This window comes from Pelmatolapia mariae, linkage group LG7, assembly GCF_036321145.2.
Source record: "Pelmatolapia mariae isolate MD_Pm_ZW linkage group LG7, Pm_UMD_F_2, whole genome shotgun sequence".
NCBI lineage: Eukaryota > Metazoa > Chordata > Actinopteri > Cichliformes > Cichlidae > Pelmatolapia > Pelmatolapia mariae.
In genome coordinates, this window is record NC_086233.1 from 13302674 (window position 1) to 13318616 (window position 15943).

Below are 15943 nucleotides of genomic sequence, written 5' to 3' on the forward strand. Positions count from 1 at the left end.
CTTTTCAGGAGCTGGGCTCGGCCCCTTAGTTACTATGAAAGGAACTGTTAATGCTTCAGCATACCAAGACATTGTGGACAATTTCATGCTCCCAATTTTGTGGAAACAGTTTGGGGATGACCCCTTCCTGTTCCAACATGACCACTGCAAAAAGCAAGGTCCAGAAAGACTTTTATGAGCAAATTTGGTGTGGCAGAACTTGACTGGCCTGCACAGAGTCCTGACCTCAACCTGAACACCTTTGAGATGAATTAGAGTGGAGACTGTGAGCCAGGCCTTCTTGTCCAACATCAGTGTTTGACCTAACAAACATGCTTCTGGAAGAATGGTCAAATATTCCCATAAACACACTGAAATCTTGTGGAAAGCCTTACCAAAAGAGATGAATTTGTTATAGCTGCAGAGGGCCAACATCATATTAAAACCTATGGATTAAGAATGGGACATCACTAAAACTCCTATGAATGTGAAAGCAGACGAGCAAATACTTTTGGCAATATAGTGTACCCGATAATTACTAAGCAATTCTTGGCGCAAACCCACATTGCTTTGTACAGGAGAGCTGGCAGTTTAAAGAAGACATTTTAATGTCTAATAATTTCAAAAAGTTCAGCACATTAATGAAAGCAGCTTGAGTCAATGCCATGCTGAGCCCAAAAAACCAAAAACAAATCTTGACCTACTGGAGGAAAAGAGCGTAGCACTTTAACCCCATACTGAGCAGTAAGGGGATGAGGAGGGTACATGCTGCTGAAGTAGGACAGACCAGTGGGCGGGTCAGCCGGAGCCCAACACAAGATGTGGCTCAACTCAGGGGAGTCAGCATCAATAGTGTGCCATGTCACCAGGAACTAAAGAATGATAATTATATAACATTCAGTCACATTAAACATATAAGATTTCCAAACTCAAGCTTTACAAGAACACCTGATCTCACCTTGACAGCCTCAGGCACATCACTGACTGCACCGGGGTCCAGTCTCACAAGTCTGGTCACTTCAGCAACAATGGCGTCATTCTTAAATCTGGAAAATAAGACATTTAAAATGAAAATCTACACTCTAGTACAAGAAGGATAGTCACACCTTTACATTAAGCACTGGTTTCTTCTTAGTCAGAATTTCGACTATTGTTTTTCCTACAAGCAGCAGACCACAAGGAGGGATGTTATGTCTTGACCTTTTTTAGTGGCAACATTGTTTTCAAAGCTTATGTAGGGTGAGTCAAGTTATAGGCTGTTAGGTTTAATGTATGTGTTGTAGGTTGCCATTTAAAAAGCTACACAATGCCATTTAGAAAGCTAGAATGCTTCTGTTTGCTATCTAGGTAACCTACGCATATGACTACGTGCATGACATTGATAAGGGGAACAAGCAGCCTTGAGAAGAACAGATTCTACCAACAACAATCTGGGAGAGTTGCACTCCCATCATATAACCACACACAATGTATAATCATGCTTGCACAGCACAATCATGCTTGCACAGCACAATCACACTTTGTAACCAGTTATAGTAATTTCTCATAGGTAATACAGCAACAAGCTTTATGAATATTCATGTGTGTAACCAATAAAAACAACCTGCAGGGGGAAAGCAAGTTGAAGTGGGTTGGAGACAACTGCTTTCCTCTCGCGAGTGAAAACTTGAGCTCTGTGTGACCTCGTTCCTGAGTGAGTTTCTGTTTATCCAGCAGTATCAGGGGTAAAACTCTGACATAGGCCTTTAAGATGATTTGATCTATCTTATGCACAAAATGGACAGTTGGCCCTGATGACCCAGAACAGTGCTCTCATGGATTTAGTTAATGTGAAATTAAATGGCAAAAGCGGTTTAATACTCATTTAAACAAAGAGGCATTTACGTCTGTTATTAGAGATCATTCTTAGAGATTGGCCACCTTGTTGGTAATTGCATAGCCAGGTATGGAGCGATACTCCAGGCCAGGTTGACGTGGTCCTTCCACTGTTTCTCTGTCAGGCTGATGTATTTGGACCTCCAGTTGGCGATGCTCGTCTCCACTGACTGCTCTGTGGCAATGGCCAGCTCTTGTGTGGAGAGGGGGTTGTACCACGTTGTCAACCGTTCGATCTCACTAGCCTGGGTACACAAACCAGAGGTCAAGAGCATTAAGAAGGTTTCATCATGAACAGGCATCTTAAGTGCAGTCAAAACACTCATATTACTCACCAGTAATGCCAGCAACAGAGTCCTGCGTTTCATGTAGTATTTGTGAAGCTGCGTTCCTCTGTTACTTTTTTTGGATGTGCCTAGAAAAAGAAAAGGTACAAAAAGTCAGTCCATAAGTCCTTTATGGACTGACTTTTTGTACCTTAATGTCTCACAGACATTTCCCATCTGTGTTCGTTTCTTTGATTTGGAAAAGGTGATGGCTTGGATATTTCACCAGTTCAAAGTCTAGAGTAGTGCAGTCCAAATGACTGCAAGAGTTTTTGCTATATCAAAGATGCTTTTAATGTCCATATTTTCATTTTACATTTTATGATGCCACCCAGACCGAAAGGAAATGTCAGTCACACTGAAGTGCTATTATCAGTTTCGAAAGGCTCTTGAATAAATATTCATTCTTTGTACTGTCCGAAACACTGAACCTAGGTTCTACCTGATTTTTTGGATGTGGTGGACATGCCACTCGACAGCGGGTACGTATTGATCCATCCCTGGCCAGTCTGTTGGGTGCGGGAGCTGGAATCCATGTTGCCCCTTAGATCAGCAGCGTTCATCACTGACAGGCTGTTCAAAGATGCATCCTGATTATCTGTTCAAATGCAAACAGAATCAGTGTGGCCATGAATGCAGTGGGTTACTTTCAGCACATCTACATCTGTGCTTTATTAAACTTATACAAGAGCGTTCCTTACACATAAAACATTAAAAATTCTAAACAGTCACAAACAATATGAGCGATAATGAGGGAGTTGTTGAAGAGCGAGATGAACCATGTCACTTAGCCCTCTGCTGATGTCATGATCATGTATTTGAAATCGAGGGACTCCGGAGTAAATGTAGGTAGCCGGTGCACTGATACTGAGGACCTGAAGAGGTATGCTCTGTATGAGTATGAGACAATGTCTTTTGTCAAGGTCTTTGGGTATGAAGAGGAAGGAAATTTCTTGGTTGGAAGAAAAAATATTTTTTCAATTTATGGTTTCTTTAAAAATGATCACTTGGGGGGGGGGGCAGACTGGTGGGCTGATATGATGAGTAGTCATGCATGTTGACGCAGCTGACAAATTTGTGCTTTTCCTCACAGCTTCTAAATATTTAAGACAAAAACTGACTTAAATATTATGGATCACAAAGTAGAGGAAATGAGTTAAGAAAAAGTAGAAAAACTGAGCATATGGGAGGAACCAAAATAAGAACGTTTAGGGAAAAGAGAAAAGAAAAGTAAATTAAATCAGTATCAAAGATGCATATATCAGGAGGACTGTGAGGAAAAGCAATCTCAAATTTGACCCACGTAAAAGCATGCCACTGCTGCAATGCAGTTGAAGCTCCACTGCTTTAGGCTTACTTAAGATAGATATTGGAGAAGTGCTGGACACGATAAGCGATCCAAATATCCCAGCAGAGAGCGTGCTCGGGGCTGGGGTAGTACCAAGCTCACCAGGTGGGACCAAATGAGATGCTGCCAGGTACTTCTTGTCAGACAGGATGCTGGCGTAGAAACGGATTATGATGCTGATGTCCTCACGGAGACGCTTGTCACCCTGGGTGGGGAACTTTGGAGCCACACTAGAAAGACAAAAACATTAAATGTCTCACTAGGGTTAGATTAGGGCTAATACTACCTAAATCCTGAGTTAGGGTTAGGGCTAACCCTAAGGCTATCTTGGCTCTAAAGGTTGGAATGCTGGTTAACTTACTTCTTTGGTCCAGATTAAAAGAGCTCAACAAGTTAAAGACAGCGAGAATGACAGAGACCTGACTTTCGTTCCAAAATGGTTCAATTTTTTCCCCTTTTCATGCAGCACTTTTTTAAGTTTTACATTTTTTTGTGATTGATTAACTGCCTTGCCAGTTGTTGGATGAATTGACACTGGATTTAATAGAGACACATGGCATTAGATGAAAAATCACTAGTTTATAGTTTATTTATAAGTTTTTACTTTACAAAGTAATAATATATAGGATGGTTTGAAAATTTTCAATGTAAATTTAATTACAAACAATAACAGAATACAAATAAACAAAAGCTAGGAGGTTGGGTAAAAGATTGAAGACAGATATGCTGAAGTTAGCATGCTAATCAGCTAGCACTGAAAAATGTTAACTTGTTGTAAGCCTAGATTTGATTGAAGAAGAGCAAGCATCTGAGTCTGACTACCTGAAGTAATCAAAGGCAGTAGAGTAGATCTTCTCCCGGAGCACATTTCTTACAGTTGCATTGGTGACGACGTCAGAGTGGAGCAAAGCCAGACCAAGAGTGAGCAGCCTAGAGCACAGAGAAAGATGGTTTTCATAGTGCAAAGAGATGTTGTATAAGCACACCATAAATACTATGTAAACACTGTGACTGGTATATACCTGAAGCGAGGTCCAATGGCAGCTACATGGCGGTTGAGGCTACTCTTAGCCCCACCAACATCTAGAGACAGAGAGCGCTGCATCAAACTGCCAAAGATTTCCACTTGATCTGCACTGGAGTATTTTGCGATCTCAAATCTCTGGACCAGAAACTAGTTGAACAGGGAGACACAGAACAAGGCGAGAATTTAAAAAGAATTGACTAACAAGATAACACATAAACAACTCAAGCAGATTGGCAGTTATCCAACCTCTATCCAGACATGGTGAGGGGTGACATTTGGAGGGCAGGGGATGGGCTGGCTTTCCTCTGAGGCAGCGAGAGGATCAGCCTCCACCTGAGCATCCGAGAACAAGCCCATCTTCAGCTCCACTGTCATCTGCCATGCTCCTGCCATCTCTCGCATGAACTAAGCAGGCATACAGGATACTGACACTATGTATGCAATTCAAGTATACCGACAGGAGAGAGAGGTTTTTGTTTGTTTGTGTATATGTACCGGTACTTCCACTCCTATACGTGCCGCCAGCAGCCACTCCCAACAGGCAATTGCTGTTTCCATACCATGTTCTGTAAACATCTTGAGTGGAGACCAGCACAGGTGGTGCAGGAGCTGAGGATCACAATCTACAGGCAATTCAGGAGAGAAAATGCCACCCCCCAAAAAAAGAGAGAGACATGAATTTGATACCAACATCATCACTTGTGCCTGCAAAATACCAAAGTAAATCATAAAGGAAAATAACCTTTGGTGCTAATGAGCAAGGCAGTCAGTTTGAACATGGCCTCAGTAAAAGCCTCAGGCTGTGCAGAGTCTAATGCTTCTCCCAACTGTTTAATCATCAGTCGGCCCAAATCAGACTGTCCCCGGACTGCCTGGGCAAAGTGGATCATACCTGATACCTACAAATGAAAGAGAACATTTATGAGTATGAAAAATGTATCTAATAAACAGATGTTATGTTTCCAAAATCTGCCTGCATCGTATTCTGGTTTCACTCTGGCACCGTTATGAGCCCTTCAAGATTTCAGCATTCACCAAACAAAATTTCAGAAGGATCTGGGTTTCTTTCAACCAAAATAATGTGGCCATGATCACTAACGCAATAGCTAACGCAGTCAAACTTTTCCCCTTTTGATTACATTACAGAGATTTCTGGACCATTAGATCAGGTACTGGTCCATTAGAAGTAGCCATTATCCACAGTGTTATCAACAATGGCCACCGACAACTCAACTAGATTTTGGAACCTCCAGGATCAAAAATTAAGCCAACACATAAATGCCAAAAAACAGCCTCCAGATCTGTCTAGTAGTATTGCTTGTGATGTTAATTATACTAACAACTTACCCAATGAATTAAACTCCAGTATTTTACTGGCATGTTACTTTGTTGTAGTTACTCTAGCAAGTATACGTTCCTGTGTTGTGCACTCATAACTGAGGCTATTAGCATTAGCTGATCATTTCTCAGGCCACCCTTTTCATGACAATATCACCCCTTCGCACTTGGGGGGGGGGGAATCTACCACAGGTGGAGGACGGACTCAATCTGGGTGACTATTCTCTTATGTAGTTTGGGACTTTGCTGAATGCTGGAGTAGGTGTAGTTTTTCCTTTGCTGTGGAGTCAGGTGGGCCACCATGGGCCTAAACCTCCCTGTCTTTGGTAGATTTCGGGGAACAGGGGTGCCTATGGGGGTTAGTGGTTGGTACCCCAAAGTACCTCCTCTCTGGCTTCAGGGAGGGAGTACTTTGGCCACCCCGATCCTTTCCTCAACCATCCCTAATGGCTTCTCTCCTCCCACTTCATCACACCAACACACATGCAGGGCCTTGGGGTGCATCACTGAGGTTCAGGTTTCTCTCCCTCTGTTAACTTTCTCCCCAACTTCTCTTTCTTTTTTTTTCTCCATCCCCCAGTCTTTTAGTGAACATGGGTTGTAATATTTATTGTGACTTTACCTCTCCAGCGTATCTGTTCCTGAGATTGAGGGAGGCCATGAAGTTTGAGTAGTCCTTTTTCACACAGGCTGGCCTCTCAGTTAGTTGAGTGGACTAAAGGAGAAAGTGACAAAGAAGTGCCTAATAAACCACACTGTTACTATAACTATAAGCATAAACTGTTACTAATAAAAAACAGTCATAACTCATTTGTGCTCAACGTGATATGACAGTTACCAGAACAAAGGTTTATCTGTCAAGTGTGAATACCGTACTGGATAACTTGTTGCAGATTTGCTAACCCTATTGTGTAAACCAGAGCACTTTATATTTTAGGTCATATTTTATGCACTACTGACATCTTAATGTAATAAAACAGATTTAACGATTCACATGCATAGTTGTTCAGTTAAAGACAAACAAAAGCAACAGAGTTATTACACACAGCAATGTTACCTTTACAATGACAGAAGGTTTATTTGATGAAGGTTTTTAAATCACATTTCTGCACTAAGATCAGTCCATAAAGAAAACTTAAATGGCAAAACTCTCCCAAAATCACTAATAATGTACTCTGATAATTAATATATTAAAATATCTAAGAAAACACAGCTATTCATGTGACTGACTGCACTGCCACTAATGCTAGCGCAACTTTGGGTGTAAACATCTGCACAGACAACATGCTATCACAAGCTATCAAACAACCCAGGGTGATGTAAAAGTCGAGTACATGCCAGCCAAAAAAACACAACCAGAACCTGGTTGTGTTATCTGCAACAGATAACAAAAGCTGATATAAGGAGTCAGGCTTGCAGTATTGCAGCCTTCATTTCTATCTGTACATGTTTCTGCAGAAAAATCATTGTAAATACATTTTAATATTAAAAGATAACCAGAATAAATAAAAAAAATTGAGTTTTTAAATAATGACTTCATGACTTCATAAAAACTGTGTTCTGTATTTCTGTCCAAAACTAAAATTTGTTTTATCTGAAACATGTTAGTATGAAAATTATGCACAAATAAAATCAGGCTGGGGGAAAATATTTTTTGGAGCACTGTATGTATGCCCTCCTTATGATAGGATTATGTACTGGTGTGTGGGACCGTTATCTCAGGTTTACATGGCTGACTGATAGTTATTTATTTCAGGTGATGTTATGGAGTAACTCAAAGGTAATGTAACAAGTAGTGTAGAGTAGTGTAGTAGTAGTGTTGTAAAGGCTCACCTTTCAGCACACTCACTTCACCAGATGCACCTTGTTTCTTTTCCTCACCTTTGATTGGGTGTGGTGCTTTCCCTTAATTGCACTCACCTGTCACTCGTTATATAAGGACTGCACTCACCTACAGCTCACTCTTTCTTCACTCCCACATGGGGTGGCAGCTGAGGTGAGTTTCTGTTTGAGTCTCCTGAGTTCATGTATTATTTTGAGTTACTAAGTTACTTATATCACACTTTATTTCCTTTCAGAGATAGCAGTCCTTTTGCTCATTATTCAATAAAACGAAAAACCCTGCAAGTGATTACTGACTGTTCATTCTCGTTCTGACCGGATGAGCCCATGATGGTAACAATCTCCAACCTCCTCTAAACCTTCCTCCAAAACAAGTAGAGAAACTACTACTAAAATAACAAAACATGTGTAACTTTTTTTTATTTTTTCGTAGCAACCCCAACACTTGAATTTGTAAAAATGATGAGTGAATTACCCACCCCGAGTGTGGTGCTCTGCCTGTTGTAACCAGCAAAGTGCAGGATGCTTTCCGTGGCCATGGCTAGGCCTGTGTGCTGGGAGAGGCCTGATACCCAGTTCTGATGTTTGTTTAGATACTCCTGAAAAGACCAGGTAAAGCATGTTTAAGGCAACATGTGGAGTTTTGCATGTTACAGATTAGAATGTTTAAAAATAAATGTTACCTGTAGGTGGGATTTGGTCACAGATGGAGCCCACTTCATAGCCTCTTTAAGAATTTCTCCACAGCGTGCTGCAAAATCCTTCACTATGCTCTAGAACCAAAGAGACAATAGGTCTTTTATATATGAGAAAAAAAAATCTACTACATAGACAATACATTACAAAAATCTATTATCTAATAGTGCTTGCTCATAGGGGGTCATATGATTCTTGGGTTTTTCTCTATTATTGTAGGATCTACTGTACAATATAAAGTGCCTTGAGGCGACTGTTGTTGTGATTTGGCACTATATAAATAAAATTGAATTGAATTAATACATATATAGGGGAAAGAACTGAAAAACAGAAAAAAATCATAAGTAAAGCAACATTACCTCTCTGGCTTCATACGTGTCTGGGACAGTGATTCTGTATGGTGTATCTGGGATGTCATAATAAGGCTGGTCTTTATGAATGTCCTGCAATAGATCCAAATTATACAGCATAAGTCATGGTATGCAAATGCAGTATAACAGTCTTAATGATCATCACATACTGCACTGAGTGAGAGGGAAAGAGTCTGCAGAATGTCCAGCATAGTCTTCAGCACACGGCCACTCCACAACAAGTGGGGGAAACTGAGTAGAGAGAAAATACAGTCAATTAGGAACCTGCTTTTGTACAGTTAATGTGACTCTGGGTGATATTTTAAGTAAATTAACATGTGCATCAAGTCATGCTCACGTTTCAGCCAAGCCAGACAAGTATTTGTCAGCCACTCTACGGATCCTTTTGTGGATGTGGTTGAAGTTCACCAGGAGGAACTGAGCGTGGCGTTCAAGCTCCTCCTCATGGGCTTTGGTTTTTGGCTAAAAGTGTGACAATATGCAATTTTATTGTAGAATATTTTCAAGATTATGTCATTAAAATAGTTTACAGTGATATACATGACATGAAACTGAGAAAAGCAGTAAATCCTCACATTTGAGAGCTGGAAATGATTAACAATTCACATTTCTGCACTTTCACCAAATTGCTTCAGTAAATCATGTAAAGCAGATGGTGCTGAGGGAAATCAGTCCTGTGGGCTGACTCTTCTGTACTCATATCCTATCCCCTTGTTTGCTGACTGGTAGAGCACTCTCTTTTGTTTTTGCATGCACAAACTCACTCATACATTTTCCCTGCAATCAGACACTGCATATATACTGAAAACCAATATTTGTTTTTTTATTTAAATAAATCATTTAACAGCAACCTAATGCTATGTATGATCGCCCTCTTTTGACACATTCTTTTGAGTCAGGTCATGACAAATAATATGTATTTAACCAAAGAACATATTGAATAATAAAGTAAAGATATAAATGCACTTAAGATATACTTTGACTTCTAACATCTTACTTACTTTTTCAGCCATCATTTGCAGGAAGACCTCAAAAACCTTGTCGCTAACAGCAATCACACACTGCATCATACCTAAAAACAATTGAATGTGCAGAATAAATGATTACCAGTAAATTGGTATTTTTCAGTGTTTTTTTTTTTTTTAGTTCTTACCAGATTTATCCTTCTGTATTGCTCTGTCCTCAAAGTATCGAAACATAACCTGAAAGCGGTCCAAGTCCAGAGAATGCAGCATCCTAACAGATGTGAGAAAAACAAACCAGAATAAAGGTTAGATATATATACTAGTCAAGCTAGTGAGTCTTATTTGTCTAGTACAAACTGGAGAAGACGTGCATGAGATTTTATATAAAAATAAATAAATAAATCTCACGCTGGCTTACCTCATATACTCCAATCTGTAAACAGACAGCAAATATGTGGACATGGCAAAGTCCAGCTTGTTGATGAGAGCAGCCACCTCTGGAGGAGGATCCAGCAGGTTGATGATGGTACTGCGTAGATCATTCAGCTCTGCCTGGAATTCAACAATCAATCAAAAACTAGTGCCAGCAGGTAAACTACAAAATATCTGGGTGTTTGTCTGCATGTGGGCATTCTCATACCGGCGTGACAGTATCATTCTTCAGGGCAGAGTTGTACTGCAGCTCTGAGCGTAAAGGTTCTCCACTGGGAAACGTGAGCAATGGTGATTTGGTCGCTATCTCACAAACCCCTTCATACCACTCCTCTGGCCACAAACCTAAACATTTCAACAGCAGCAAATTTAGGATTTACATCTTTAAAATGAATGGTGTCATGTGAGTAAATGTCCAAATGGTTAATCTCATCCACATATTACTGTATTTTTCATAGCTTCCTTACTAACTTACTAACAAATATATCACCCAACGTCTGTTAGAAAAAAGAAAAAAATTTAGAAAAATAAAAACTTCGACTCCTTGGGAGCAAAATGTGGTTTGAATAATATCTAGCTAGCACGGTTAAATTTGTTCATGTAAATAGGGTGTCTTCTTCATTATGGAGTTCCCCAGGGTGCTATGCTGGGACCCGTTCTATATACGTTATATATTCTTCCCTAAAGCTGTATTTTTAGAAGGCATAGCATATATTTTCATTACTATGCAGATGAAACTCAGCTTTATCCATCCATCCATTTCCTTCCGCTTATCCGGGGCTGGGTCGCGGGGGCAGCAGCCCAAGCAGAGAAGCCCAGACGTCCCTCTCCCCAGCCACCTCCTCCAGCTTATCCGGGGAAACACCAAGGCGTTCCCAGGCCAGCCGAGAGATATAATCTCTCCAGTGTGTCCTGGGTCTGCCCCGGGGCCTCCTCCCAGTGGGACATGCCCAGGAGGCGCCCAGGGGACATCCTTGTCAGATACCCGAACCACCTCAACTGGCTCCTTTCGATGTGGAGGAGCAGCGGCTCTACTCTGAGTCCCTCCCGAATGGCCGAACTTCTCACCCCATCTCTAAGGAAGAGGCCAGGCACCCTTCGGAGGAAGCCCATTTCCGCCGCTTGTATTCGCGATCTCGTTCTTTCGGTCACTACCCACAGCTCGTGACCATAGGTGAGGGTAGGGGCGTAGATCGACCGGTAAATTGAGAGCTTCGCTTTTACACTCAGCTCTCTCTTCATCACAACAGACCGGTACAGTGTCCGCATCACTGCAGCCGCTGCACCAATCCGTCTGTCGATCTCCCGCTCCCTTCTCCCATCACTCGTGAACAAGACCCCGAGATACTTAAACTCCTCCACTTGGGGCAGGGTCTTGTCCCTGACCCGGAGTGGGCACTCCACCCTTTTCTGGCTTTATCTATCTAATATATTCTATCTATCCAAAGCAAAATGACACACACAAATTAGTTTAACTGCAGAAATGTCTTAAAGACATAAACCTGAAATTCAGATGAAACAAAAAAGGTTGCTGTACTTGGCCCTAAAAAACTTTGAAAAATGGTGTCTCACCAGAAACTTACTTCGGATAATATTAACTTGGCCTCCAGTAACACTGTGAGGAATCTTCACGTAACTTTTGATTAGGATAATTCTTAATAAATAAATAATAAATATTTTGGACTGCTTCCTGGCATTTGCATTGTATCTCTAAAATTCAAAACATCCTGTCACAGAGTGATGGTGATTGACTAGTTTATGTATTTACTATTTCTAGGACGGACTATTGTAATTCATTATTATCAGTTTGTTTTAAAGGCTCCCTGAAAAGCCTTTAATGGATCCAGACTGCTGCAGCAAGAGTAGTGAAAGGGACTAGAAAGAGAGAGCCTATTTATCCCATTTGTTATCTTTGCTGGCTCCTTGTTAATCCAGAATCAAATTAAAAATCCTCCTCCTCATATACAGGCCATGATATACTACCTTTTCACCGCAATAGAGCACCAGGGTATCCTAGGGTATTTTAAAGTAAAATAAGAGGCAGAGACCTCAGCTCGCTATGGAACCAGCTTACAGTTTAGATATGGCAGACAGAAATCTTCTCTAGTTTTAAGTATATGCTTAAAACTTTCCCCCCTTTTTTTTTTTTAAAGCTTATAGTTAGGGCTGGATCAGGTGAGTCTGAACATTCCCTTAGTTATGCTACAAAATGCCTAGGCTACTAGCGGGTTCCCATTATGCACCAAGTGTTTCTTCTTCACTCACAGCTTTTCATTGTCTATGTGTATATAAACCACTTTGTGGAAGAGAGCCAGAGTTCAATAGTAACTAATGATTAAATCCAGTGTCCTTTGTCCTATTTCTTTCCCCTCATCCCCAACTGTTCACAGCAGATGGCTGCCAATCCCTGAACCTGGTTCTGCTGGAGGTTTCTTCCTGTTAAAAGGGAGTTTTCCATCCCACTGTTACCAAGTGCTTGCTCATAGAGGGTTGTCCGGTTGTTCCAGCTTTCTCTCCATTATTGCAGGCTCTTTCCTTTACAATATAAAGTGCCTTGAGATGGGACAATCACCGCACCACTAGCACTGTTGCTTCACAGCAAGAAGGTCCTGTTTGATTCCACCTATCCTGGCCGGGGCCTTTCTGTGTGGAGTTTGCATGTTCCCTGTATTTGTGTGGGTTCTCTCCGGGTACTCCGGCTTCCTCCCACAGTCCAAAGACATGCAGTTAGTGGGGTTAGGTTAATTGGTAATTCTAAATTTCCCATAGGTATGAATGTGAATGCCCCTGACCCTGACAAGGATAAACGGAAGAAAATGGACGAATGGATAAATAAAAATGAAATTAAATATATAAAAAATAAGGGGTGGATTAAGACTTTTGCACAGTACTACATTTAATCCTAAAAAGAAGCTACAGATATATGAATTCATTAAGGCTATTATAATAAATTAAAGATAATGGTGATTCCAGGAATAAAAAAACGTTTGCTTGAAATTTTTCCCACAAATTCCCACTGCATTTCCTAATTTAAAACAGACTGATATGATGAGACTACTAAAATAAACGGGAGACAAAATAGTAAAACTGACATTTTACGGGACTAAAGATGTAAAACAGAAACAGAGCTACAAAAATTTCAGTTTGCTTTACAGTGATAAAACAAACTAAATTTTGATATTTCTGATATTTTTGAAGACAACACAACAGAAAACAGAAATAAACAACTCCTTCTACCTGAACCCTCCACAGCAAATCCCATGACTACGGAGTAGAGCCAGAAGTCTCTAAAGAGCTTCTGCAGGCGTGGCTTTGCCTCCTTTATTGGTGGTAGCCTCTTTGTCAGCTAAAAACAGAAGAAGAGGAGGGATAACAGACCTTTTAAAAGTGCTAGGTTTACACTGACTCTGAATTATCAAAGATTATATGATGAAAATACACAAATCACTTACCACTGCAATGACTGGAATAAGGACTCCAAGATTTCCGGCACTGCTTGATGCCTGGAGGTACAGAGCTGAATTAGCCACTTGAAAATAGACTACCACTTTATTTAATTAATGAGTTAACTACATATTTTCTACACAAGCAAAAGTTTCAGTGTTTAACAAATTTATTACACACCCTAGCATAAAAACAAACAAGAAACCTGTAAATTCCCATGCTAATAAAAATATTAAAATTTGAAAAATGTAATTTATGGAGCACTGTATAAACTATAAAGTCAGGGGGTTGGGATCTGAAGGAAACTAAATACAGTGTGACTTAACAGCTACTATATGCATCACCTATGTTTCCTGGCTCTAGCTACAGGAAAACTGTACAAATCTGAATCATTTCCCAATTATAGTATGCTGTTATCTTATGAAAGCAGATTGCCAAGAAAATGAAGCAAAGCCATTTAAGGTAAAACTTCCTCTTGCGTGTGTTGACTTGACTTGACTTGTTTGACCTTATACCTAACTACCCTATATTTTTTTTAGTTCCACTTGTGTTGTTTTTCCTTCCCATTATACTGGAATGTGCAATGTGAGTGTGTGCCATACCTTCAGAGCTGGGCCCTTGTCTGAGGCCCTTTCACTGGCTCTCTTGCCCTCTAAGCCCAGCTGAACAAAGAGTTCTAGCAGGTTGACTAGTAGTTCGTCAACCATATGCTCAGCCTGAAGGTTTGCTGCTATGTTACCCAGTGCATTTATAACAGCCAAGGAACAGTGTCTGCAGAAAGAGGAAGGAACATTTATGTACGAGATAAGCAGTAGCACATGCGTTTCTGTAACAGCAGGGTATGGTTCACATTCAGGCTCCCATAAGAGAATTGATACAGTTTTTGCTTGCTGATGCTCAAGATGGAGAAAAAAACAAAAGAAAACTCAGCTGCATTGAAGCTTGAAATAAACTTTTGAATGCTAACACAGGACTGTAGAGCAAGTGGCCAACACTTGCAGTGAAATGACAATAGTAAAGAAAAAAACATGATGCCAACGTGAACAAGCAAAACCATAACACCAGGGCAAAAAAAAATGCTGTTTTAAGACTTTAAAACTCCTCATCTGCCCTATAAGGTGATTCTTACCTGTATCCATGATCTTTGTAATCTTTGGTAGAGTAAACCATGGAGCTTGCCTTGACACTGATCTGCTGGAACAAATTCCAAACTTCCTGGTAGATGTATTGCTAAAGTGGAAGGAAAAGAGAAAAAAAACACAAAGTTCCCCTTCAAAAATAAAAATTACACTTTAAAAAAGTTAGATTTGGGTCTGATATCACTGCATATGTGGTCATATACTGTCCTTCCTCTGAAAAAGAAAGCATACCACAAAAGCTTGATTCCCTTGTATAACTCACAATTGTGCGTAAGTATTAAAATGAACTGCACTGCAGTGGTTTAAATCATAGAGATGATCAATTCCAATTTCTTAATATAATTAGGAAGCCTTCTTCACATGCAAAAGTTAGTAATGGAGTTCCACAGGGTTCTGTGCTGGGAACCAAATCTGTTAACATCATACATGCTTCCCTTGGGCAATATTATTGTAAGACACAGCATACATTTTCACTGCTATGCAGATGATACCCTAGTTTTGTTTAGCCATGTCTTACCCTACAATATAAAGTGCCTTGAAGCAACTGCTGTTATGAATTGGCACTTCATAAATAAAATTGCATTCAATTGAATTACTCTAGAAGCTTGAAGTTCTAAGACACATGAAGTTTGAATATAAACACTCACATTCCCTGTGATGACCATGCAGCCAAGTTGGTCTATGATGAGGACATCAAGCTGGGAGGGAGGCTGGCAGAACTTCTGCTGCAGAATCTGAAGGATGGGCTCCATTACTCGGGGGGTGTCCCGTAAGGCCACAGCAATGTGACCCAAAGCCCTGATTGTGTGGTCTGGAATCAAGTGAGCATCCCTGTGGGGCAATATCTTGGTTATTTTGACTTCACAAGTCAAGAGCAGAGTATAATTTCGGTGAGAGGCTTACTTGTCATTTTCCTGATAGATATAAAGACGATTAGACAGACTGGCGAGAAAAGCTTCAACAATGACATTATCCATAGTCAGGCCAGCTTTAAGGCACCTGAGAGCAGAAGGAAAGACTGGGAGTGAAGGCTTTGTTGACACTGACATGTACACGCAATTGGGATGGGTTTCGTTCAGCAATGCCTTATATTAAGCACGTTGTACACCTGTGTGGATTCACAGTGGACATTTATCACTGTTTTTAAACACACTTTCATCT

At 40.5% G+C, this 15943-nt stretch overlaps 1 protein-coding gene across 2 annotated transcripts in view; it reads right to left on the bottom strand.

Moving 5' to 3' along the window:
• Positions 1-15943, bottom strand: part of pi4kaa (phosphatidylinositol 4-kinase, catalytic, alpha a) — a 35500-nt gene that overhangs the window by 11400 nt on the left and 8157 nt on the right. The window contains exons 15-41 of one of the 2 annotated variants that reach the window (XM_063477981.1): positions 15686-15781; positions 15430-15613; positions 14773-14873; positions 14246-14414; positions 13652-13702; positions 13437-13545; positions 10408-10544; positions 10186-10319; positions 9956-10038; positions 9804-9874; positions 9140-9264; positions 8952-9033; positions 8791-8874; positions 8419-8508; positions 8215-8334; positions 6516-6608; positions 5298-5454; positions 5051-5178; positions 4802-4960; positions 4551-4702; positions 4351-4458; positions 3631-3758; positions 2623-2778; positions 2190-2269; positions 1900-2099; positions 938-1025; positions 684-851 (exon numbers count right to left, since the gene is read on the bottom strand). In XM_063477981.1, coding sequence (XP_063334051.1) covers positions 684-851; positions 938-1025; positions 1900-2099; positions 2190-2269; positions 2623-2778; positions 3631-3758; positions 4351-4458; positions 4551-4702; positions 4802-4960; positions 5051-5178; positions 5298-5454; positions 6516-6608; positions 8215-8334; positions 8419-8508; positions 8791-8874; positions 8952-9033; positions 9140-9264; positions 9804-9874; positions 9956-10038; positions 10186-10319; positions 10408-10544; positions 13437-13545; positions 13652-13702; positions 14246-14414; positions 14773-14873; positions 15430-15613; positions 15686-15781 — 3253 coding nt within the window. Of the gene's footprint in view, positions 1-683; positions 852-937; positions 1026-1899; positions 2100-2189; positions 2270-2622; positions 2779-3537; positions 3759-4350; positions 4459-4550; positions 4703-4801; positions 4961-5050; positions 5179-5297; positions 5455-6515; positions 6609-8214; positions 8335-8418; positions 8509-8790; positions 8875-8951; positions 9034-9139; positions 9265-9803; positions 9875-9955; positions 10039-10185; positions 10320-10407; positions 10545-13436; positions 13546-13651; positions 13703-14245; positions 14415-14772; positions 14874-15429; positions 15614-15685; positions 15782-15943 lie in introns of both variants that reach the window. The other variant, XM_063477980.1, reaches the window with a different exon arrangement.